General features: G+C 43.6%; 1 protein-coding gene across 1 annotated transcript; it reads right to left on the bottom strand.

The window, feature by feature from the left end:
• Positions 1-290: 290 nt before the first annotated feature.
• Positions 291-9,898, bottom strand: LOC138796561 (NACHT domain- and WD repeat-containing protein 1-like). Its single transcript, XM_069976168.1, has 11 exons — positions 9,730-9,898; positions 9,077-9,276; positions 8,583-8,959; positions 6,575-6,729; positions 5,704-5,912; positions 5,438-5,577; positions 4,581-4,688; positions 4,199-4,357; positions 3,386-3,509; positions 2,703-2,909; positions 291-1,178 (listed from the first exon to the last, which is right to left on the bottom strand). Exons 1-11 carry the CDS (start codon positions 9,896-9,898, stop codon positions 291-293), a joined length of 2,736 nt encoding a protein of 911 aa, XP_069832269.1.
• Positions 9,899-25,835: the final 15,937 nt, after the last annotated feature.

Genomic DNA, 25,835 nt, shown 5'->3' with positions numbered 1-25,835 from the left:
CCAATAAAGCCAAGAAAACCAAAGTGTAAAAATAGTAAAGCTTTTACAATCCATATATAATATGTATAATAACTAGGGAGGAGCAAAACTTTGATAGTTTTCTTTGCTGCCAATGGACACATTTTCTATCATAGTGCCATATAGCTGCAATATTTATTAGAATTTCTGCCTTCATGGTCTTCTATACAGTTATGTAATATAAATCTCATTTGTTAGAAAACAGCAACATGAGACTTGAGTATGAGGACAACTATTCTTGCTGAAATATATTTGCCTCCCTAGCAAATGTCTTACCTCTCAGGATTCATGGCCACCTTTATGTCTTCCTGGATCTCCACCACGGAGGTAGCCCAGGCTTTATGTAGCAGATACTCATAATTGAATATGCACTCTGTCACCAGCCGCTGCATCTGATTAGACTGCAACAGATGACAGGATATTCCAAGGATTTTTCGCAGGTTAAACACATGGGCAGTCCTGTTTTCATGCGTTACCACCCATGACAGTGGCATGATTGATGTGACTGGATCACTTTTGTTAAGTTTATGGCGACTCCGACTTTCCAGGTAGTAATCAGTAAATGCGGAGTGGATAGAAAGTTGATAATCCTTAGATTTAACATATCTATTCATACAGACTGTCCTAAAGTGGCTGTGAGCCCAGTTAATGACATAGCTATCATCTGTCCTTTGCTCTACCAAGTGGGTCCCAAAGTCATTACGTAGCTTGATCCAGAGCACTTCTGGAAACACCGGCACAGTAAGTCCCTGGTATTGTCTTATTTCATCCATTACAGCTTGGTCGAGTGACAACAAATCCAGGAGTTCTTCTTGTGTTATGCCGTTTCTGGACAGTGAAATGTAGCATGCGGTCTTTTTTACTACTTGGTCACCATGGTTCTTCTCTAATTTTGTTAGAAACCAATAATACATCTTAGAAATATTAGGCTGTAGAAGGATTTCATTGTCAGGGGTATAGGACGTCCACTGATGTGACTCCATATAAGAGCACACTATATAGAGTGGAAGAGGACATGCAGCACAGGATTCTAGTAGGACACTTCTTTGGTGCCCAGTGAGTTTACGACAATCTCTAGTCAGCCACAACTCAATCATATCACTTATTTCCACTGAACTTAAGGGAGGTATCGGAATAATATTCTGCTCCAATGTAAGTTTCTGCAACAAAATAAAATGGAAACATCTAAGAAAGTAATGTAATGGAAATGCATTTTCTGACTACTGTATTGCATTTACCAGTTGAGCGTTTAGTAGCCTACATAGTAAACAGTGATCTGGAAAGGATATAGTAATAAGGCACAAGATACGGAGATATACGCACCTGGATGGCTCATAATCATAACAATTGTATGTACCACCCATTTTCCTAGATATGAGACTTTTTTTTTTGTGAAATCATGTAAAAACTGGCCTCTATGTCTATGGAAAGAGTTCAATTGTCCCCCATTGTTTTAATTTTATGGGCTGAAGTGTTCTGTATCTGTCAAACACAATCATTTAACTCCACATTAGATAATACCACACTGGGCCAAATAGGTAGATCAATTGGGAATACAGTAGTTGTTACTCAACTGATCGTTCTTAGCAAAGGAAATGACCTGGAATAATTAACAGTACAAGTCATGTATTTCCTGAATACAGATAATAATGGATACATTTGCCTGAAATAAGTGACAGATTTACATAGGTTTCATACTCTAATACAGCGTTTCCCAACCGGGGTGCCGCGGCACACTGGTGTGCCGTGAGAACCCGACAGGGGTGCCGCGGGATCCCGGTGGGAAATGCGACACTGTCCCTTTAATATCCCTAGAAGCTGCGGCCGCGCAGCTTCTAGGGATATGCCGATCGGTTTGATGTTCTGCCCGCTCACACAGTGAGTGGGTGAAACATTCAATCGAGAAGAATGTCGGAGCAGGACCTGTCAGCATCCTGCTCTGACATTCACTCCCATAGGCCGCGGCACTTCATGCCAGCAGCCTATGGGACGCCGGAACGTGACCTCTCCGGCAGGCGTGATGATGTGACGTCATCACATCTGCCGGAGGTTCAGTCCCCACGGCTCACAGGATGGAGCCTGAAGAGGAGGGAGAGCTGCTGCCTGCAGCCACACAGCGCAGATTAGGTGAGTATGATGGTTTTGTTTTTTAAAACTATTGGTGCATATTGGTATACTGCAGGGGGCATTATTAATATATGGGGGCATACTGCAGGGGGCATTATTATTATATGGGGGCATATTGCAGGGGGAATTATTATTATATGGGGGCATACTGCAAGTGGCATTATTACTGTATGAGGGCAAAGCAGGGGGCACTTGTACTCTGGCTTCATGGCCATAGTACTTCTCATTGTACCCCTTTATATTGCAGTATATGAGCCACATAATTATCAGCACCATATACTGTGGTGCTATACAGTGCACATCACCACAGTATATGGTGCTGATAATTATGTGCTTATATACGTGGGACTGTATGTATGAGTTTACATGGGACTATATATATATATATATATATATATATATATATATATATATATGGGAATACATGGGACTGTATGTATGAGGTTACATGGGATTGTATATATTAGGGGGTTATCCTTTTTTATTTCACTTTTTTAAAATAAAAAAAGGTTGAAAATCACTGCTCTAATATACACAGAAACAATAGTTGTGATTACCTGTAAATGCCTGAGGGAGGCGCACTCCGACTCAGATGAGACAGATACAATTAAATACACATGTGGGGGCAGCTCTGTGGGTATCCAGGACAGATGCGCTTCACTTTGTGATAACTCATCTATGCCATCCAGGATTACCATGAGTGGTCTACTGTCAGTAGCCATTTCTAGAAGAGTCGAGAACTCATTTGTCAATCCTTTTTGATTCTTAGAATATAAAGAAAAACAAAAGGGTAAAATCAATAATATATCAACACTCAATAACAAAGCCAGACTCTCCAAACTTACTCTACGTAGTACAGGTGGATGTATGTGTATATTCTCTACTGTATAGGCTGTTTTCACAATTCTGGTAAAGCATAGCCATCATAGACTCATTTATAGATATGCGAATGCATAGCCCAAATGTATGTAACTGTACCCCATCAAGTTATATATCTCATCCATAGATGTAAGATGTATTAAAAATGTAGTTGACTTAGCTTTTTAATACAGTGTAGAAAAAAGGCATGCCAGTGCAGAAATGTATGCCAAAACATACTTTTCAGCATAATGTGACAGGTATAAGGTGAATATTTTTCCCCAGTATTTTTGCAGGCATTTAGTTTCTCCTCTGTCTTACAAAAATGGTATATTTAGTGCATAGTAATATGGCTGTATATGGTATAGTATATGGCTGGTACCTCTGAGAAGTGTGTTTTCAGGTTAAATATGTCAGCTATCTGGTAGCACAGACTTTGTAGCAGCAGGCGAGTGTGTCGGCTGTCCCCAGTGGCACCAATAAACCGTGTCACAACTCTCAGGTCCCTGTTAGTTCAAAGGAGAATGAAAATGTTTGAATATATCTTACACAATTATAGGGAAACAGAAAACCTCTCCAAATCTTACACAATGAACGCTATATACTCCAAAACATAACATTTATTAACATGGAATTTCTCTTTTTTACACAAGTGAATAGAGTGGGCTACCGTAGTAACTAAGGATTTCACATTTTATGTAGTTATTACTATATTACATTTGCTTATAGTGGTGTTTCCATGACAGATAACCCCTTTAATATGGGAGAAATGGCAGCTAATCACTGAGGTTCCAGTTTTTAAAATGTTCAGAAAATATCAGATTCTACCCAGGGAGCCTGCATCTAACTATACATTTCAGCAGCAACAGTAGAAATGTAGTGTCATAGGTATGGCCACTTGGATTATAGTTAGAAGTCCATCAGTGCATAAGACACTGTTTGGAAGTGGATCTCCGCTATGGCCTATAGACCCATAGAGCCCCATAAGGCACATGGACAGTGGGTTGACCCCTTCAGGGATTTTCCTACCATTCAGACTGGCTGCTGCAGGTAGTAACACTCTTGTATTTACCATAGCTTTTACACTGTTTACTGTGTATGCCAGCTGTATTTATAACACAAAATGTAATTTAATATCATGGAAAGCAGCAACTGTAAAACACATTAAAGGCATTTGTGCATGTGAATACCTTACCCAGGAACCCATTGTGATGCTGCTGTAGACACCTTAGCTATTATAGCACTTTTCCCACTGCCAGGCTGTCCATGTATTACAACCAGACGTCTGTTAGAAGATTTCACACAGTCTTGAAGTTGAATCATAATAGATTCTCGACCAATAAAGGTTTTTACTCTAGAAGGGAATAAAATACATCTTCAGGTTATCCTGTGCAGCCATATTACATTTACACATTGTCTATTCAATGTCCCTGCTCCTGCTTATAGCCAAAATCCTTAGTGTAAACCCAACCCAATCTCATCAGAATGCTCTGTATACTATATCCAAGGACCGTATATACAAGAGATGTTCACATCCATTGCAGACATTGTGATTCATATTGAGGTAGGGTACTCACAGGGTATGGCAGTGTGTGGCATGCTCTAAAATCTCCTCATTTCTCCGATTCCTGAAAAATTCCTTTCTCTTCCAAGTCTTTTCAGGCTCACAGGGTACATGGTATGTTCTACAATAAAATATTACATAAGTCCCTTTCTTTGGCTTTTGTTAATACCATCACTGGTTACAGCCACAAAGCTATCTCACAGATGCCGTAAACTCAACTTAAAATGAAACCTGGCTTGTTAAACATGCCGGCTTATCTGTCAGTACAATGTTACAAAGAAGGATGAGCTGAGCAGATTAATACAATATATAGTTTTTGTGGAGAAAGATTCAGTATAACTTACAAGGTACTGATTGAAGTTTCTGCTTGTGATTGGCTTAGGAGTCCAGTGGGCGGTCTTAATTAGTGATTGACAAACTGTATTTAAACTCATACAGGAAAGACTGCCAATGATGAGGTAAGACCACCACTGGACTCCTAGTTTCAGTATGAGCAACATCTCCTTCTTCTCCAAATCCTCCCTGTTTTGAGTGATTGACATGCAGGACTCTATATGTCAATCATTCAAGGCAAGAAGCATTGGGGATAGAGAGAGGCGTGTATGCTGACACTTGAACTCTCTGCATGATACAGAGCTGACAGGTTCTATGATGGGGAAATCCACCTTCAAACTCCTTTAGTGAAAAGCCAGAGCCATTACTTAATACCCAATCCCCTTGTCAATGTATGAAGATTTCTATTGCTTGGTAAATCTTCTAGGCAACCTACTATAGGTACAGAGTTCACCATGCTATTAAAAGAGGACCTAGTCCAATTCTGTATAGGTAGGGTTCCACAATTCAAGGCTATAGTGTAACTTTTATACAAACCTGCTGAAGTGTCCAATGACTTTTCTTTGAAAATCACTACACAGGCGTTCCAGATAATATGCATGCGATCTGTTGCTAACAGGATTTATTCCCTCCCATCCCCAGCTGACACTGTACTCGTAGATGTTTGTGTGACGCAGCTGAAAGACATGGAAAGAAAACTTTTCTGGCATATTCAGTACACAAAAGGTATGAAAAGGGCATTTTGGGGAGATTTCTCTATAAATACCCTAGTGTTTTATTTACAGGTATTATATAATATCTACCCTCTGATGGATTTCCTTGATAAGTGCCTGTTGTGCGTCATGCAGAGTCTTGTTGATCTCAGGCTTCAGGGGAAGGACATCAATGTAGTCAGAAGCTCGGCTGCTGGACAGATTATATTTGATGTCACTGATGATTCGTTTAAAGCAGTGGAAGTGATCTTCTGGGCTTCCTCCAACTTTAAAAGCCTGGTCTATTTCTTGCTGAACCACTAGTGTAAGAGATACAGATACATAAATGTTGTTTCCTTTCCATAATTCCAAACTATTCTATTCTTTTTAATGAGAGACATTGCTATTCTCTAAATATAACCTGTTAATCCTGCAAAGGGAGTCCCTACAGATCAATATGACTTACACATATGTATTCCATGTGCCATCATACATTATACACTATATTTTACCCTAGAAACACTAAAGAAAGGTATGTGATATAGTATGTAATGTAGCAGGCCAAATTTTCTTCTCACAAATATTGAACGCTCTGTGTGTAAAATCAGGAGCACAGTATTACAGTATGGCCACAAAGAGAGTAAAAGATCTGATCCGCACATATTCACAATACAGCAAAGTCCATGATCCCTTAAAATTACTGCAGAGAGGGGAAATCTTTGCTCAAATATAACAATCTAGGGACTGGATTGTAATTAGGATTGAATATTAGTCAAAAACAATACAAGCTGTCTATGACAATAGACAAACAATTGACGTCAAGGAAAGTTCATCTTCCTAAAGTCCCTGGCCTAGTCCTTCCAGTAAGGGGCATCCAAATGCTGAAGAAGCTATATCTGCCCTTCCAGCATGGCGATAGTTAAGTCTTGACATGTTATTTAAAAATCCAACAGTATTTAATTCTGTGAACCTGACTAGTTACCTGATTTTAGGAGCTTTGCTGCAGCTTCTTTACCCAGCACCTGTGGACTGTATTCCTGGAGGATCTCATATAGTCTTTGCATCGTACCAAGCCATTTACTTTTAGCTTGTTGCCGACGTACAGGGTCCTTGCTAAATATATCTCCATAATGAGTGCTGCAATGGAACAGTGCAATATTTATCATGCTTTTTAGTTTGTATGTAGAGAAAATGCACTATTTTATTACCTAGTACTTTAGTACTCACCCAAGGACATGATACATTGAATTGCACATTATTTAATAAATATTTTATATACTCCCAAGTAGTAGTTGCATGGCCTTCTCCCTGCCATCACTACAAGATATGATGATTAACATATCCTAGTCAAGTCTTAAAGGGAACCTATCATGTTAATAAATGGTCTTATCTGCAGGCAGCATTGCATTGCTTGAGAAAGGTCTGTGTTGTATCTAATAGGGCTGAAACGCGTTGCTAATAAATTAACTGTTTGGTCTGACTACTTTGTGGTCCCTGTTTGTGACCGTGGCCTGGAATCTTACTACATCTGTGCTGATCCACTCCGAGGGTTCTACCTGGTCCAATGACCCAGCATCACACTCCTGCTTGCCTACCCCCCACCTTTGGTGGTGCCACCCCTAGGAGCAGCTACAGTGTCAGTCTGTGTATACCTACAATAGAGTTGTGCCCATTCATTGCACAACTCCTTCAGGTGGGTGCGTCCTATAGCAGCCTGACAGGATACAGTTGCTCTCTCTTTTATTGCACAAGGAGGCGCCACTCTTTTGTTTTTTCTCTGCAGGCAGCATGTTATAGAGCAGCACTAGATCAGCTGATTGAGATTATATATATATATATATATATATATATATATATATGTGGAAAAGATTTAATATAACTTGTAATTTATTTATTTAATTCCCTGTTTTTTCTATCAATCTGCTCAGCTCCTGTTGTTCTGTAACATGCTGCTCGCAGGTAATACTACATTAAAGAACATTTCACTGAAATTGGTAAAGTAGTCCAGTCCATCCACAGGACAAAACTTACAGATAATGTGCAAACAATTAGCTTGGGCATTATTTGTGAGGGACAAACTCTGAATGGCAGCAGGTAATGTTGCGTATAAACTACACAAGAAACATTCTGCTGTCATACATCTGACATCCATATTAAAAACAAGTATTGTGTAAAGGAATGCAGCACTATAATGCAGTGTTTTAGTTTATTACTGGGTTTTCAAAAGATCTTTGTAATAAGAGAAGCCTGTCCCTATGGTTCATGCAGTCCATAGTTTGCATAACATGACTTTAAAGTCCATTCTAAGGCTATGTTCACACTGCGTACGAGTCCAGCCGCATTTTGTACGCCGCCGTACATGTGCGGCTGAAACTTCAGGCGTGGGAAAAATCGACATGCGGCCGGATGCGTACGAACCGCAAACATATGCCCGTAGTACAGTTATGCTTCCCTAGCTTGTTTAGAAGCGATCTGAGGCAGGTCATTTACTTGGAAATCTTCGCCCAGCCCCGTAAACCACACAGAACCTTTTGGATCGAAAAATCAAGTTCAGTTTGGCTGAAATAAGTACTTCGTTTGGGACCGCATGGAAATCCACGGCCGTGGGTTTCAACATTTCCGTTCTTAAACAATGGTCTTGTTCATTTTTCACGGCGCCATATACGATCCGGCTGTAAGCTTATACGTAGTGTGCATTGTGCGGGCGTATATCGTATCCTTCTAGCGAACGCATCAACCTCAAAACTATGTGCGTATATTCGCGGTTCGCACTACGGCCGGAAAGATACGTAGTGTAAACATAGCCTAAAAAATGAAATGTGCTGCTAGTAGAGTGTGAGCAAAAGAAGAGGGCACTGGAATGTAAAGAAGCACCTACCAAAGCTGCTATCAATGCCATCAATGCCAACTTTAACCCTTAGCTTTCTTGCACCTCAGCATACCATCACCATTACATACCATCACAATGAGGCATGGCAGCAGACATTTACCTAATGGCCTGTAGTCTGTAGACACTTTGCTCACAGTTCTCGTCCAGTTTGAACCACTGATTAAGAAGTGCAAGATCTCTGTCATATTTCAGGGACGATTTTTTGTGGGTGGTTTCAAACATGCCCTTGTCATCAGGATCTTGAAGTGAGTCTTCGGTATCTGAAGTGTCTAGTGCTGTCTTCTCATCTGCTGTTTCTGCTGACTCATTATAAATTCTCCCATCTTTTCCAGAGGGCTCATCTCTTTCTGTTGCACCAGGAACCTTCAGTTTTGCAGCTTCCTTTGTCGTTTCCAGCAAGGATTTGATCCCTTCAAATGTTTCTTTGGTTAAAATAGCTGGAATAGCCATCTGATCACATTTTTGTCCTACAAAGCACTAAACATGAACAGCCATGGTTACAGTGGCATCATACACGGATTGTCAAGAACATATTTCACATAAGAAGGGGTTTGTCAACCTAGGTACTTTTCTACCACCTCAGTGTAGACTTACAAAGAATGCTGTGTGGCCTGCATCCTGGCATTCCTGAAGAGTCTTAAGATGTAGTGAAGGTATAACATGGTCATTGCTGACTCCATCCCTTAAGCCCCATCTCAGATCAAACATACGGAAATCAATGCCTCTTTCCTTGAAGTAGATGTAGAGTTCTGGATAACACTTGACAAACAATGCATTTCTTTCTGGGTAGGAATCTAATGTAAAGAAAAGAAATCTCAGTTTTCTCCTATGTCTTCCTATATGCTGTACCAAATGGCAAACCCCATCAAGTGTTGCTTTGATGCATCCATTGTGTCTACATTCTGACTGCAAGCAGAGCGTCTACCCTCATGGGGTTGTGTTGACCAGTAAAGATGAGTGAACCTCAAGCGCACTTTGGTTCGTCTGAACCCGAACACTCTGAATTTGATTACCTGTGGCTGAAGAAATTGGATGCAGCCCTAAGACTGCCCGAAAAACATGGGTACAGCCAAAGGCCATAGGCTATTATCCATGTTTTTCAGAAATAACTAGAGCTGCATCCAATTTCTTCAGCCACCAGTAATCGAATGCAGAGCATTAGTTTTATATATGTTCTATTAATAGATGATTTAGTACTATTGCTGTTATTCTCTATTGCTCTGTAGGGGAAAAGAAGCTACTGTTACCTTGATACCCTCCACAAATATACACCATGAAAACCTTCTTCTTGGCTGCATACGGTATATCTAGGTATCCTCGAAATATCCTGTGCTCAGCATCAGAGAAACTCTCAAACACATCATCTTCAGTGGTATCTTCATGTCTACTTTGGAAATCCCCAGAGGATTTTTCCATTACACCAAACCATAGGCCACTATCATCTCCTTTTAAGATATTATCTGCATGTGTGCTTGAACCATTTCCGTTCAATTGCACTTTATCCTGTAATAGCTCAGGGTTCGTATCTTCTGCCTGTCTGCCTGTAGTATCCCATGTTGATAAAGTCCATAATCCAGTGTCAGTTTCTCTGTTAGATTCCTGGTCTTCCTCCGGCAAAGTATATGGAGTGCTTAGTTTGGTATGAGGGTCATCTGTTTTCTGCCGAGACTGCACAAGAAAAAATCCAAATATATAATAATGTATAAAAACGGTTATCGATTAATTATTGTGTTATGTATCTCACGTTATGACATATACATCCAAAAACATGTTTACGTGTGTCAGGCTACAATACAATAAAACTTTAGTTTAATTAATAAGACATCCAATGTATTATAAATTGTAAATGCTATTATTCATATTTGTAGGCAGGTAATATGGATAAATTAATTGTTTGATATTTGTAATTGTTATGTTTGATATAGAATCATATGAGTTTGGCCAGTGTCGGACAGATTTCTAAAAGCGTTTTCAGGTGCCAGGAAACAAAAACTAATTTCAACATCAGTACAAGACTGCTAAATCCAGCATATAATCAAACATATCCAAAACTAAGGAAAACATGGCATTACCTGTAAGTGAAAGGACTCGGTGCTCTCCACAATGTACTGGTTTTCCTCTCCTAGACCGGTCTCATTATTGACTCTTTTGACTCGTCTGTGATACAGTTTATTCTAGAACAAAGGATAAATAACATAGATAAAGTAGCTGGTGACCAATATTAATGCCCAATGTAGTATTTTATGAATGTTAAGTGCCATAGAGAAATGTCAAGGGAGAAAAGAGGAAAAAAGCGAAGCACCGGCGCCTCGTGTGATACCTCAATACACCAAGGATAAGGATTATGTGAGAAGGTGCTCACCTGAACGCCACTTGGGTTTTGTGCATATCACCCCTCAACAGGGTATAAATCCGAATCCAGGGTCTTATTTGGTAACAGTCCACTGTGTAGGGGCCTACTAACTCTAGGGACTGCTAAGCTGACTGTACCAAAAACACAGGATACTCCCAAAATAATGGGGCCCGTGGAGGAAATCAGGGAATAAATTAAAAAAGAAATTAAGGTACTCTGGGTCAGCGCTGTCCACACAGAGAAGTGGCCGAAAGCTTTAAATAAATGAATTTAACCCCTTTTTTGCGCTTTTGCTTTTTCCATTTTATGTTTAAAAGTCCATAGCGCTTGCATTTTTTCACCTAGAGACTTTTTTGAGCGCTTATTTTTTGCTAAACCAATTGTACTTTGCAATGACATTGCATTATTTTTCCATAAAATATGCTGCGAAACCGGAAAAAAATCATTTGCGCTGTCAAATTGAAAAAAAAAATGAATTTGTTTTGATTTCGGGGAGTTTTGCATTTACGCCGTTCGCCCTATGGTAAAACTGGCTTGTTATGCACGTTCCTCAAGTTGTTACGATTACAATGATATGTAACATGTATAACTTTTATATTATGTAATGGCTTTAAAAAAATTCTAATTATTGTTAACAAATATATGTTCCTTAAAATCGCTCTATTCCCAGGCTTATAGCGCTTTTATCCTTTGGTCTATGGGGCTGTGTCAGGTGTCATTTTTTGCACCATGATGTGTTCTTTCTATTGGTACCTTGATTGCGCATATGCAACTTTTTGATCACTTTTTATTAAATTTTTTCTGGATTTGATGCGACCAAAAATGCGCAATTTTGCGCTTTGGAATTTTTTGGCGCTGACGCTGTTTACTGTGCAAGATCAGGAATGTGATAATTTAATAGTTCGGGGGATTAGGTGCGTGGCAATACCAAGTATGTTTATTTATTTGTTTATTTATTAATTTATATTTATAAAATGGGAAAAGGGGAGTGATTTGGACTTTTATTAGGGGAGGGGATTTTTTATTATTAAAAACACTTTTTAACTTTTTTTTTATACATAAACTAGAAGCCCCCCTGGGGGACTTTTATAAACACAGCACTGATCTCTCATAGAGATCAATGCTGTGTTTATACACAGCAAAGATCGATTACATCGGTCAAAGATTGCTTTGGCCTGCTGCAGGCCACAGCAGTCTATTGCCGAGCCGGGATCAGCGCCATTGCGACGCTGAGGCCCAGCATGGGCAGAAGAACGGATCTCCCCCCCGCGATGCGATCCGACCCACTAGACACCAGGGATGTGAAGTGTAAAGCACTTTAATGCAGCTGTCAGGTTTGACAGCTGCATTGAAGTGCTTAATTAGATGGAGCGGCAACGGGACCCGCGCCGGCTAATAGAGGCACTGCCCGGCCGCAGATTGCAGCCAGGATCCCGGCGGGACCCCGCTCTGAACACCCTCCGCGGCACCATGACGTACCAGGTACGCCATGGGTCGCTAAGGGGTTAATATAATAAAAAAATTATTTTAGTGTAGCACAAATATGACACGTTTCAAAGACATACGTCCTCTTCATCAGATAAAACAAAGTGCATAACATAGGATAGCAGGAGGGTTACTTAAAGCGTAACTATAATTTCAGTAGCCAAAAAATGAAATTCCTCAAATAAAAAGCCCACGTGTTACCCTTTAAAAAGAGCCCTAAACTGCGTTGATAGCTTGTGCGCGCGCTGAGATATCCCCAGTTGTTTGGCTCAGAGGAATAAATGAATTTTTCTTCTGGCTGAGAGAAAGTGGGCGTGGCCTATCCCTCATCTCCCTGGCTGCGTCCCTCCATTCACTGACCAGCACCTTAGCAGATGTATCACACAAAGTGGGATTAGATACAGCCCCAGCATACAGTATCACAATGTAAGATTAGATTCAGAGCCCCAGCCGATGGTATCACACACCGTGGGATTAGATACAGTCATCTGCTCTCATTACACTGTAGGAAAATATCAGCTCCAGCTCTTCCCCTGCGCTGCTCCTCACACACAACACCCTCAGCTCTGCTTAGTCACCTCTGTGAGGGGAGGGGGGAGAACGTGCTGCTAGGAGGGGGAGGAGGTTTTGTTTATGTTTCTCTCTGTGTCAGGGCTGTTATCTGATCCTCCTGTCAGAGTCTGTACACTCAGGACTGATCTGCAGGGAGGGGGCGTGTCCAGCAGTAATACAGAAATAAGTCAGAGCCAGAAAGGGCTATAAGGGCTTAATCAGCCTTATGTATTTAAAAAACTGTTCATTTTAGGTTATTAATGTATATTGGAAAAAATTTTATCATGACCTAAGCTAACTAAAACTGAATGGTCAAAATATTTTATAGTTGCGCTTTAAATAGGCTCAGGTACAAAAAAGAAACACCCATTAGGGGAGCTTCCAATGGAATGAGAAGAATGTTTACAATATACATAAAATCATGATGCATAGAATATAAAATCAATAATAAATAACATTACATAACATGTGTAATATAATTGGTACCATCAGAGCACACACATAAAAAAGTTTAAAAAAATGACTGGGATGTGGATCGCAACATTGCACAAGATACTGGGCTTAATAAACCATATACAAAACCAGAAATGTCAAAAATGTATTTATGTGTTACTATGTGTCTTTTTGACCCATTTCTTCTGGAATTTCAGCTTGGAATATGTGGAAATACCATACTGATTATGAAAATCAGAATTAGGCTATATTCACATACCGTCAGAATGACCTGCAGATCAGCACTTGCTTGCTCCTCATTCCTTCATCGCTACCAGTATTATTACATGCATGGAAAACGAGCGGGTAAGAGCAAGCGGGTAAGAGCAAGCGGGGGGGTCGCTGCGAGCTGCAGGAGACCATAGCAGATAGAGGTGGTCTGCTGCTGCCACTCCTATTACATGAAGCAGTGGCCAGTAGACTACCACTATCGTTCTAGTTTTTTTCCAACATGTTGAAAGACAAGGATAAGCCAACATTGTGCATGTCAGCTGATTGTTGCCTTTTAACATGATCTATTACACCAAGTGATTATTGGCCGTAACGGCTGATAATCGGCCAAATACGGTCAATAATCACTTGGTGTGGGGGCGTGGCTTGATGGCCGACTGAGCAGCAGTGGTTTAGTGGAGCTCCGTCCTTCCCTGGCAATATTACCCTGAAAACTTCTCCTGAAAGCCACTGTTTTTGTGCCTGGACTTCTCTGCCTACCCCTGAGACCCCACGGAGCGGGTGTTTGGTGGTGGGGTGAGTGAAGGGTCCCCTGCTTCACGGTGCGGTGCCTCTTCAGCAGTCTGCAACCCTAGCTGTCCTGCCTGTGGACTCCTGCATCTGGGGACAGCGCCTGTCTGCCTGCATCTCTGCCCGGCGCCCGGTCCCCCTGTCAGTGACCCCCCCTCCTTTTGGGGCTTCCCCTCCGGGCCGTGGACTGCCTGCCGGTGTTCGGTGAGTCAAGTGGGGGTGCTGTGTACGGAGCTTGCGCCCTCCGAATCCCCCCCCCCCCCTGCCCTGACTCACCGGAGCGGCCCCCCTCCTGGCTGGCGGGTGAGCGGACGTCCTGAGGCGCTTGGTCGGGACCCGGACCGGACTACGGCTCTGCTGCCTGACCGCTGAGGCCCCCTTGCAAGGTGCCGGTACCGGACGGGCTGGTGCGCGCGCTTTTTCTGACGCGGCCGGCGCCATCTTGGACACGCGGCGCACCAGCACTGCAAAGACTTCCGGCCGCCTGGAGCCTTCCTGACCGGGACTTGCAGCAGGTACTGTGACTGTGTGGTGTAGAGGGCTCTCCCCCAGGTGAAAACCGGGATTACTGTCTGCCTGATCCCCCCTGGCCCTGGCGCTGGCCCTGCCCTGTGTTCTGAGGAACGGTCCCCCCTGCAGTCCCTGATACCCTTCCTTTTCTTCTGCCTGTGTGTGGAGGCAGTGAAGGGGCCCTGTCAGTGCTTTGCTCCTGTGGGCTCCATAATCCATGGTGGCAGCCCCTGTAAATTGGACTACCTGAGCCACATGAACTGTGCCCTCTGCTGACATCCATCTATCTCCTCATCTGGATGCAGGGGGAATAAAGCTCTTCCATAGGGCTGTATAGGCCTGTGCTGTTGGGACTCCTAGCTACTATATACTTGTGCTGCCCCCCTTATACTGCCTGCCCTGCTATCCGCTAGCGCTCTCCAGTACCCTCACTCCTATCAGTGTACGCCATGGGAGGCTCGAAAGGAGGCACAAAAAAGAAATCTAAGGGGCCTGTTCCTGCACATATAAAAGTTGTGTCCGACGAGGATTCGGGCTCTGAGGGACAAGAGGGAGAGATGTCCTTAAATGCGCCCCTATCTGACAAAGTTCAGGCTCAGACCGCCCAAAAGCTGGGAAAGTTTGCGGACTCACCTGACAGGGACGGCGCTCCCTCACCTCTTTCTGTCTTTGAAGGGTCCATGAGTCCCCCCCGCCTGCACTCTCCTGAGAGATCACAATATTCAGCATCCACTATTGACCAGAAGCTATCTGAAGTATTGGCCGCCATCAGTACCTGTCAAACTATGATGGTGTCTAAGGTGGACGAGCTTCGCCAAGACTTCGTTATCCTACGTCATGAAACGCAAAAGCTGCGGGAGCGCACGTCCGAGGTAGAGAGAAGAGTTTCTGATGTTGAGGACACTGTCCGCCCTATTCCAGACCAACTCACAGAGATGCGCAGACAAATAAAGGCAGTCACTGAGCGAGCTGATGACTTTGAGAACCGCCTGAGACGCAACAATGTCCGTATTATTGGGCTGCCTGAAAAAACTGAGGGCCCAGACCCAGTCCGATTTGTTGAGACATGGCTGAAAGACATACTTCCGGATGATACCTTTTCTGATTTCTTCACCGTGGAACGGGCGCACAGGGTCCCGGCTAGAGCTCCTCCTCCTGGGGCTCCTCCTCGTCCGTTTCTAGTCCGTTTTCTCCACTTTCGAGACGGGGATGCTGTGCTCCGGGCGGTTCGCATCAAAGGTGAAGTCAAGGTGGACAATTCTAGAGTCTCTTTCTATCCAGACTTCTCAATGGACTTACGCAAAGCACGCACTCAGTTCACAGAGGTCAGAGTGAAGTTGAGGGCGAAGGGCTACAAGTATGCTATGCTTTATCCGGCCAGACTGAGGGTCATCGATGGCAGAGATACAAGATTCTTCACGTCACCAGCTGAGGCGCTGAGATGGGCTGAGGCTGCCCCGCCGATCCAGCCGGGGGCTGCCGACCGGGCTGCTGACTGACCGCCACACGTCCTGTGGCCGGATACCCGATAGTTGCCTATATCTGGACAGTTTCCCAGGATACTTTTATAATTCAAATGTCCAGTGTGCTGTCGTTGCAGTGGCATTCCTTGCCAGGGAATATTGGTGGAGTGTTGTTTTGTTCTAATTTTTCTTCTTTTCAGTGTATTAGACCGTACATGATTAGCTACTGTTAGTCTTAGTATCAGTTAGGGCAGAGACTTCGCCCCTAGGGGGTTCAATAGTTAAGGGTCTAGGTCTGCACAGGTTGTAGTGTTAGACAGGGTGTTTAGTTTTCACAGTTCTTTTAGAATAGTTGCTATACCAGTACATCTTAGAGTAGCTGAAGATGTTTACTGTTTTGATTATGTGTTTGTGGTGTGCTTGTGTGAATGTCTGGTGGGCCTCCCTCCCCTCCCTGCAGGAGTTACTATGTTGGATCCTCTGGTTCCCATTCCCGTATGATATATTTTATATTCCCTTATTATGGCCACTCTGAAGATTTTTAGCTGGAACGTGAGAGGGCTCAATTCTAAATACAAACGTGCCCTGTGTTTTGATTTTATTAAAAAACATGCCCCTCACATTGTATGTCTCTCTGAGACACATCTTACAGGCCAGAAAGTCCTGGCACTCAAGAAAGCTTGGATAGCTAGTGGTTACCATGCGACTTACTCTACTTATGCCAGGGGGGTCTCCGTCCTAATATCCAAAGCTTTGCCCCTTAACGTCACCCAGGCGGCATGTGATCATTTTGGTCGCTATGTTATTATTCACTGCAGGTATAACTCTCTGTCCTTTACTCTTGTTAGTGTCTATGTCCCCCCCCCCCCTTCTCTGTATCCTTGCTTGAGCACATCTCGGGGAAGCTGGCTTCCTTTCCTCCAGATCCTGTCATATACATAGGTGATTTTAATGCTGTTCTTCATCCTCATCTAGACAGATCCAGTGGTGTGGACGCCGCGTCCTCGCCCTTCTTGTCTTGGAGCTCGGCCCTCAGCCTCACTGACGTTTGGCGCTGGAAGTATCTTACGGATACCAGGTACTCCTTTTACTCCTCAGTGCATAAATCCTTTTCCAGAATTGATCTTGCTCTGGTATCCCCTGATCTGTTGCCGTTTGTCCAATCTATTGAGTATACTGCTCGGGGGATATCAGACCATTCTGCTGTCGTTCTCTCTTTGCGCTTAAGATCTCATCCTTCCCTGATAGTCTGGCGGATGCACCCTGGTTGGCTAAGCTCCCCTGATGTGCAGGATGCACTGCATTCTGCGCACACTAGTTACTGGGAGCATAACTTTGATTACCCTGATCCCCTGATACGCTGGGATGCGTATAAAGCTACCATCCGGGGCGCCTTCGTCACTAGTGTTAAAAGTCTACGGGCTCGATGTCGGGAGAGAGAGGAGACGCTGAGCAGGGAAATGTTGCAGGCTGAGGCACGTCTTGTCTCTGACCCTTCGGATGATAATTATAAAGTGTGGGCTAAAAAACAGAGGGCCCTTGTTGTAGTTCAAAAGGAGCGGGCAGACAGGAAACTGCTAGCCAGAGAGGCCTCTATCTTTGAATTCGGGGATAAAAATGGTAGGTTACTGGCCTATCTGGCCAGAAATGAGCGGCCTCTCACATCTATTCCATTAGTGCTGGACTCCAGTGGCGAGGAGATTGCTAACCCTATAGACGTAAACAAAGTTTTCTTCAACTTCTATAAAGATCTATATTCCTCTAAATATGCACTAACACCTCAGGATATCGAAGAGTTTCTTGCAGACCTCCCCTTAACACCCCTTATGGGTTCCCAAGCAGGGCTCCTAGATTCCCCCATTACAGTGGAGGAGATAGTGGAGGCTGTTAAGGCAATGCCACCGGGTAAGACCCCTGGGTTGGACGGGCTAGTTGGGGAATGGTATCAGCTCAACGGTGAGCTTCTGGCCCCTCGGCTGCTCTCCCTATTTCAGGGTGCCCTGGACTCTGGTAAACTATCGGATTCCCTCAGGGAGGCTCTTATCATTTTATTATTAAAACCAGGTAAGGACGCCAGGTTACCTGACTCCTATCGTCCCATCTCTTTACTAAACTTCGACACAAAGGTTCTAGCCAAAATTCTTGCAACCCGCCTGGTTGCTGTTATTACTTCTGTAGTACATCCGGATCAGACCGGGTTCATGCCGGGTCGGGCCACAGATATTAATATCCAGCGCCTCCACCTGAACATAGCTGCAGCCTGTGCTGATGCCTCTCCGGGCTTTGTCCTTAGCCTTGACATATATAAAGCATTTGACTCGGTGGAATGGCCATATCTGTGGGCTCTCCTGGCGGGACTTCGCTTTGGTCCTGATTTCATTGCCTGGGTTCGTTTGCTGTATGCTGCTCCTCTGGCTCGCATTCGAACCAACTTAGATATTTCTGCACCCTTTCCCCTGGAGCGAGGGACGAGACAGGGATGCCCGCTTTCCCCCTTTCTCTTTGCGATAGCTATGGAGCCTTTAGCGGCGGCCGTCCGTGTCTCTCCCTCGATCTGTGGCATTACAAGGGGCACCCTGGTGGAGAAGGTATCCATGTACGCGGACGACACGCTGGTGTATCTGGCTGATGTAGATTCCTCATTAAGGAACTTGCTTGCTGTCCTTGACACCTTTGGTGCTGTATCAGGCCTCAGGGTCAACTGGTCTAAATCCTCCCTGCTCCCCCTCTCGGCTGCATACGCCAGCGCGTCCCCGCTTCCTGTTCCTCTGCAGGTGGTTCAGCGATTTAGGTATTTGGGGGTTGAAGTCACTGCGTCCCTTGAGAGTTACATACCTCTGAACCTGGAACCCCTGGTAACCACTACCGAGGCTCGTCTCAGAGCCTGGTCTTCTCTGCCCTTATCACTGATGGGGAGAATTAATATCTTTAAAATGATTTATCTGCCTAAATTTATCTACTTATTTCATGCGTCTCCCTCTTTCCCGAGTCGTGCCTTTTTTGGGCGCATTGAGAGAATGTTGAGATCGTTTTATTGGCAGGGGAAACCCCCGCGAATCAAGTTAGCTTCACTGCAGGCGTCCAAGCGTCAGGGGGGGTTGGCTGCTCCTAATGTCCGAAACTATTTCCTTGCTTCTCAGCTTGTATATGCAAATTGGTGGTTGGATCTGGATCTGAGGAACCCCGCGGTAAATGTGGCGGGTGCTCTAATGGGCTCTTACGAAGGGCTTACAAATGCCCTTTATCGCTATACCCCTTCCTCTTCGTATGTCGCTCCAATTCTGACCGTGACAAGGGTGTGGTCCGTGGCTCACAGGATGAAGCCTAATGATAAATTCTCCCCTAGAATGCCCCTGTGGCTTAATCCCCATTTGCCGCATTTGCTGTCGCTCCCTGGCTCTGTCCTGTGGGGCAAACATGGTGTAAAATTCCTGTCTCACCTGTTCTCTGAGTCACATGAATTTTTATCCTTTGACCAACTGAGGTCTGCCCACGGTATACCACAGACAGCCTTTTTCCACTATCTTCAACTGCGGCATGCGGTGAGTTCTCAATTTAACACACTCACGCTCCCCTTGGCATTCTCTGAACCAGAACTTCTCCTGGGTGCTACGGACCTCCCCAAACCACTGACGCAAGCATATCAACTGCTGCAATCAGATTCTTCCCCCTTTGCCAAAGCCTTTGAGGCATGGGCGCAAGACATTCCGACCCTGACAGTGAATCAATGGAAGGAGGTTGAAGCCACTTTCTATCCCACAGTGGTGAGTTCTAGAGATGTGCTCATACAGTTTCGTTTCCTACTTAGGCTATACTATATCCCTGAGCGTCTTTGCAAGATGGGGATTATGACAACAGCTGTTTGCTTCAGATGTCAGGGAGCAGTGGGGTCATTTTTGCATGCGGTCTGGGACTGCCCGAGAGTCATGCCCTTCTGGAGAGAAGTTATGGCCTTTATGGCCGACCACTTTGAGTTTCCTCATATCTGCTCCCCTGAGATCTGTCTGCTGGGTCTCATCAATGAGGTGACACACAGCAAACACTATAGGTTGTTCATTCGCTTTCTTCTATTTTGTGCCCGCAAAGTCATTATAATGGAATGGAAGAGTCCTGATGTTCCATCATTAACTAGGTGGATACGGTTAGTCAACACATATGTCCCGCTGTACCAAGCTTTGTATGAAAGCAGGAAATGCCCACAAAAATTCAAAAAGATATGGATCCATTGGATATCTCTGGAAGAGACTAATGTGAGGCCTGGTTGAGTTCTTTTTGCTATATCGGGTGCTATTATCTTGGATCGAGCGGGATGGGGGAGGGAGCGCCATGTGTGAAGGGTTTTGTGTGTGCGGGTGAGTGTTAAGTTTGTCCTCAATTGGGAGTTCGCTCTCTACATACTCATACCCCCCTTTTTGGTTTGCCGGTGCAAGGCACCCTGTTAATAATTCCTGTATAATGCTTGTATTTTCCATACGCTGTCAAGCGGATTGAGCACCGCTACCGTAATTATGACATATGTATGCTTGTGTGTACTGCTATTATGGAAAATTGATAAATAAAGGTTTTGAAAAAAAATAATCACTTGGTGTAATAGGGCCTTTACACAGGTTGATTTTTGCCAAAAAATGTTTAATGTGAAATTTCTACTAGCTTTAGGCTATGTTCACACAACGTACAACTACGGCCGTAGTTCTCGCCGCAGAACTACGGTCGTAGTTTTGCGGGATGGAACAATGCCTATTGATGAATGGGATCCCGGCCGGAGCATACACACATCGTAAACGCTCTGGCTGGGAGCCCATGCGGGGCCACAAAAAACTGACATGTCGCAAAAAACTGACACTGCCCTGTCAGTTGACTATGGGAAGCCCACATCAGAGTTCCGCGGCCGGACGGATCATCCGACCAGCACTTAAGTACCGGCTGGGATGATCCGGGCAGAGACCGGCCATTCTGTGACCTGGCCGGGGTCACGGAATGGCCGGTCTCTAACTGTGTGTGAACATAGCCTAAGGCTATGTTCACACTACGTATATTTGAGGCTGTATAGCAACCAAAACAAGGAGTGGATTGAAAACACAAAAAGGCTCTGTTCACATAATGTTGTAATTGAGTGGATGGCCGTCATTTAATAGCAAATATGTCCTGTTATTTTAAAACAACGGCTGTTGTATTGAAATAATGGAAGTTATTTACGGTTGTATGGCGGCCATCCACTCAATTACAACATTATGTGAACAGAGCCTTTCTGTGTTTTCAATCCACTCCTGGTTTTGGTTGCTATGAGGACCTGACATGAGGACCAAATACAGCCTCAAATATAAATAGTGTGAACCCAGCCTAATACTGTAATCAAATTCAGGTATCCCCAGTGTATAGCCACAAATAGAATCTGCAGGAATTCTATCCTGTGTGGGCTTACCCTACAACTCTTTGGAACACTCAACACCGACTGTACATAAGAAACTGAGCATAGGTAAATGTCTGTATAATGATTACCTTTAAATGGGCTTTGATCTGCATACTGGTCTCTCCACTTATTTTCTTATAAGGAACATTCCAGTGACAATCTTCCAACTGCATCAAAGATATCATTAAAGACATTATTTTTAATTAAACAGAAAAAATTCATACCATACAAAAACACAAAAAAAAAATCTGTATTTTAGTATGTGAGTATTCATATATTCACATGCATGTATATATTTTCAGTCCAACCAAAGGGTATTCAAAACATTATGCACAATAGAAAAGCAAGTGTGCTACGTCGGTTTCTTGGTCATGCAACTGCAATTGCTGCATAGCCCCAGCATCAGCTATTAATAGAAAGAATATACATTTCTGAGTGCCCTAGTAAGTACAAAACAAAAAAACTCGAAACCGTCTCTTCCCATAGTCATATTCGCTTCAATGTATTCCTTACATCCTTATTTCATAAATGTAGTAAGCTACCAAGATATAGTAATAGCTGATTACACACAGTGGGTTTGTTTGTATTCTGTAACCATGGAGAGACATTGGTGCGAATAGACGAAAACTGTAGAAAAGTTGCTTAATTGTTTAACTGCCTTGGAGCAAAAAAACAAAACAAAACAGTTTTAGTAATCCATTTAGATTAGAGGTTTAAACTCAAATACTGTAAAAATGCCCCTTGTGCCCCATGCAGTAGTAATGCCTTCTGTGCCATTTAAAAGTAGTTCCCCCTGTGCCCCATATGGTAATGCTGCCACTGTGTTGCCATAGTGTAATAGTGCTCCCATACTGCATCGCAACATCACACACATTCAGACATTATGTCAAAACAATGGCAGTTGTTTTAAAATAACAGCAATTATCTGCTAGTAAATGCCCGTCCACTCAATTTCAACAGTATGTGAACATAGCCTTTCTGTGTTTTCAATCCTCTCCTGGTTTTGGTTGCAAAATACTGACCAAAAATACTGGGCAAAAATACTATGTGAGAACATAGTCCACACAATGTCTTTTTAAGGACTTTAAAAATGATCACGATCGTTATTTATAGCCAGCATTATAAAACAGCCACTATTTCACCTAAAAAGTCATAGTAGGAACATTGCCTAAGGCTATGTTCACACTTTGTAAGAGACCGGCCGTTCCGTGACCCGGCCAGGTCATGGAACGGCCGGTCTCTGCAAAGATCATCCCGGCCAGTACTTAAGTACCGGCCGGATGATCTTTATGGCCGTAATGTTCTGATTCGGGCGCATCAGCGCGCGCCCGCATCAGAACTCCCCATAGGACACAATGAAGCAAGCGTCCGGACCCGCTCGCTTAATTGTGTGAACTGACATGGGTTTCTACGGCTGCAATTCACTGAATGGCAATAAATGTTCGGGAAGTCTCCTGACTTTTGTCTGACTTCTTAAAACTGTTTACAACTTGAAGCTTGAGCCAAATCTCTTACATCACAAATAAAGGCCTCCCTTGTTCTATATCCAGTTTAGAGCAAACTAAACAATGATCAAGACAAGATGTCAGTGCACCAAAGACACCGAAATGTGTTTGCATTAGATTCCCTGGTGTGAAGACAACGTAGAATAACCACCTAACATGCCATCTAACATAGAGTAACCACATAAATACCTCCACAACTCATTTACTACTACTACTACTTAGTTTAGATTGAAAAGACCCTAGTCTGTATCACCCATTGCACATTGCTCATTATTTTGAGCGTTATTTTTTGCCATTGGACAATACAAAGATATTTGTATAGATCTATAGTATATATTCTTAGGAAAGAGTTTTCATGTTCATGACAGATGACATTTTTTTGCTCTAAGAGCAGCAAGACTTTGAAACTCTCTGACACATCATGTTGTGATGATTTATTCATTAAGGGTACGTTCACACTTACCGGATCTGCAGCTGATTTTCTGCTGCGGATCCACAGCGGAACCGCAGCAGATCCGCAGCAGATTTCATTTAACCCTTTAAGGACCGTGCTAACTTTCGTTTTTGCGTTTTCGTTTTTTCCTCCATGTGCTTAAAAGGCCATAGCACTTGCATTTTACACCTACAGACCCACATGAGCCCTTATTTTTTGCGTCACTAATTGTACTTCGCAATGACAGGCTGAATTTTTCCATAAAATATGCTGCAAAACCAGAAAAAAATTATATGCGCAGTGAAATTGAAAAAAAACGCAATTATTTTTCTTTGGGGGGGCTTCATTTTTACGCCGTGTGTCCTATGGAAAAACTTAGTTGTTATATATGTTCCTCAAGTCATTATGATTAAAACCATATATAACATGTATAACTTTTATTGTATCTGATGGTCTGTAAAAAAATTAAAACCATTGTTAACAAATATACGTTCCTTAAAATCGCTCTATTCCCAGGCTTATAGCGCTTTTATCCTTTGGTCTATGGGGCTGTGTCAGGTGTCATTTTTTGCGCCATGATGTGTTCTTTCTATCGGTACCTTGATTGCGCATATGCGACTTTTTGATCGCTTTATATTACATTTTTTCTGGATTTGATGCAACCAAAAATGCGCAATTTTGCACTTTGGAATTTTTTTGCGCTTACACCGTTTACCGTGCGGGCAATTACGCACGCGGTGATAAAAAACATGTTTATTTATTTATTTTTATTTGTAAAATGGGAAAAGGGGGGTGATTCAGACTTTTATTAGTGAAGGGGATTTTTTATTAATAAAAACACTTTTTTTTTAACTTTCCCTTACAGTAATATGAAGCCCCCTGGGGGACTTCTATATACACAGAACTGATCTCCTATTGAGATCAATCCTGTGTATATAATAGAGCAATGATCCATCAGATCGGTGCTCTATTATAATGGTCTGCTGCAGACCATCTGAATAGATTGCCGAGCCGGGATCAGCGTCATTCCGACGCTGAGCCCCGGCCGGCTCATTGGGAGATCCCCCACTGGACACCAGGGAGAGGGGGCACAGCTGCTATTCAAATGCCGCTGTCAGCTTTGACAGCGGCATTTGAATAGTTAATTAGCCGGCCGCGGCGATCGGCCGCGCCGGCTAATACACGCGGTCCCTGGCTGCACTTAGCAACCGGGGACCGCGCGCTGCAGAGAGGGCTCACGCCGGGAGCCCTCTCTGTTTACTCTTAACGGCCGTTAAGAGGTTAAATAACTGAACACAGCATCAAATCTGCACCATTAAATCTGCTGCGGATCTGCTGCAGATCTGCTGCGGATCCTGTAGGTGTGAACGCACCCTTAGGGTACCCTCACACTCACACGGATCCGCAGCAGATTTAATTTAAATAACTGAACACAGCAACAAATCTGCACGATCAAATCTGCTGCAGATCTGCTGCGGATCCTGTAGGTGTGAGCACACCCTTAGGGGAAGATTTATGGAATTTAGGGAATGTTGGGTGCTTGGCGTACACCAGGGAGAAGGCGCAGATTCTTGCTTTCTCCTTGGCATATGCCTGCCGTAACCTCCAAATCATGACAGGTGTAGAATTGTTCCCCAATGCCTGTGCCAGGCGCACGGGCCAGCCAACTTTGCTAAGAGGTATACGCCTCTTAATAAATCTGGCCAGAGAAAATGGGATGGGCTTAAAGACTTGCACATGAGTATGCCAGTCTTGATGCCCCCCTTAAATTAACACCCCCCTCCTCCGCAACGCAGATCTCACTTTGCATCTCTCTGGCAGACAGATCCTCCTGCAGGCGCAGTGATGATGTTATGACGCCTGCTGGAGGATCCGTCCGTCAGTTGAAAGGCTGGAGAAGAGAAGCCAGAAGAGAGGAAGACCCTTGCCAGGATTAGGTGAGTATATTGGTTTATTTTTTTGTGTTGGGGCAATGCAGGGGGACACTATTACTACAGTATAGGGGCAATGCAGGGGGACACTACTACTATAGTATAGGGGCAAAGCAGGGCGACACTATTACTACAGTATAGGGGCAATGCAGGAGACATTATTACTACAGTATAGGGGCAATGCAAGGGGACACTATTACTATAGTATAGGGGCAATGCAGGGGACATTATTACTACAGTATAGGGGCAATGAAGGGGGACACTATTGCTACAGTATAAGGGCAATTAAGAGGGACACTATTACTACAGTATAGGGGCAGTGCAGGGGGACACTATTACTACAGGATAGGGGCAGTGCAGGGGGACACTATTACTACAGTATGGGGGCAATTCAGGGGGACATTATTACTATGGGGCAATGCAGGGGGACATTATTACTATATGGGCACAGCACATGGGGACATGGGCACAGCACAGG

This window comes from Dendropsophus ebraccatus, chromosome 7, assembly GCF_027789765.1.
Source record: "Dendropsophus ebraccatus isolate aDenEbr1 chromosome 7, aDenEbr1.pat, whole genome shotgun sequence".
Lineage (NCBI taxonomy): Eukaryota > Metazoa > Chordata > Amphibia > Anura > Hylidae > Dendropsophus > Dendropsophus ebraccatus.
This window is presented reverse-complemented; position numbering and strand designations above follow the sequence as displayed.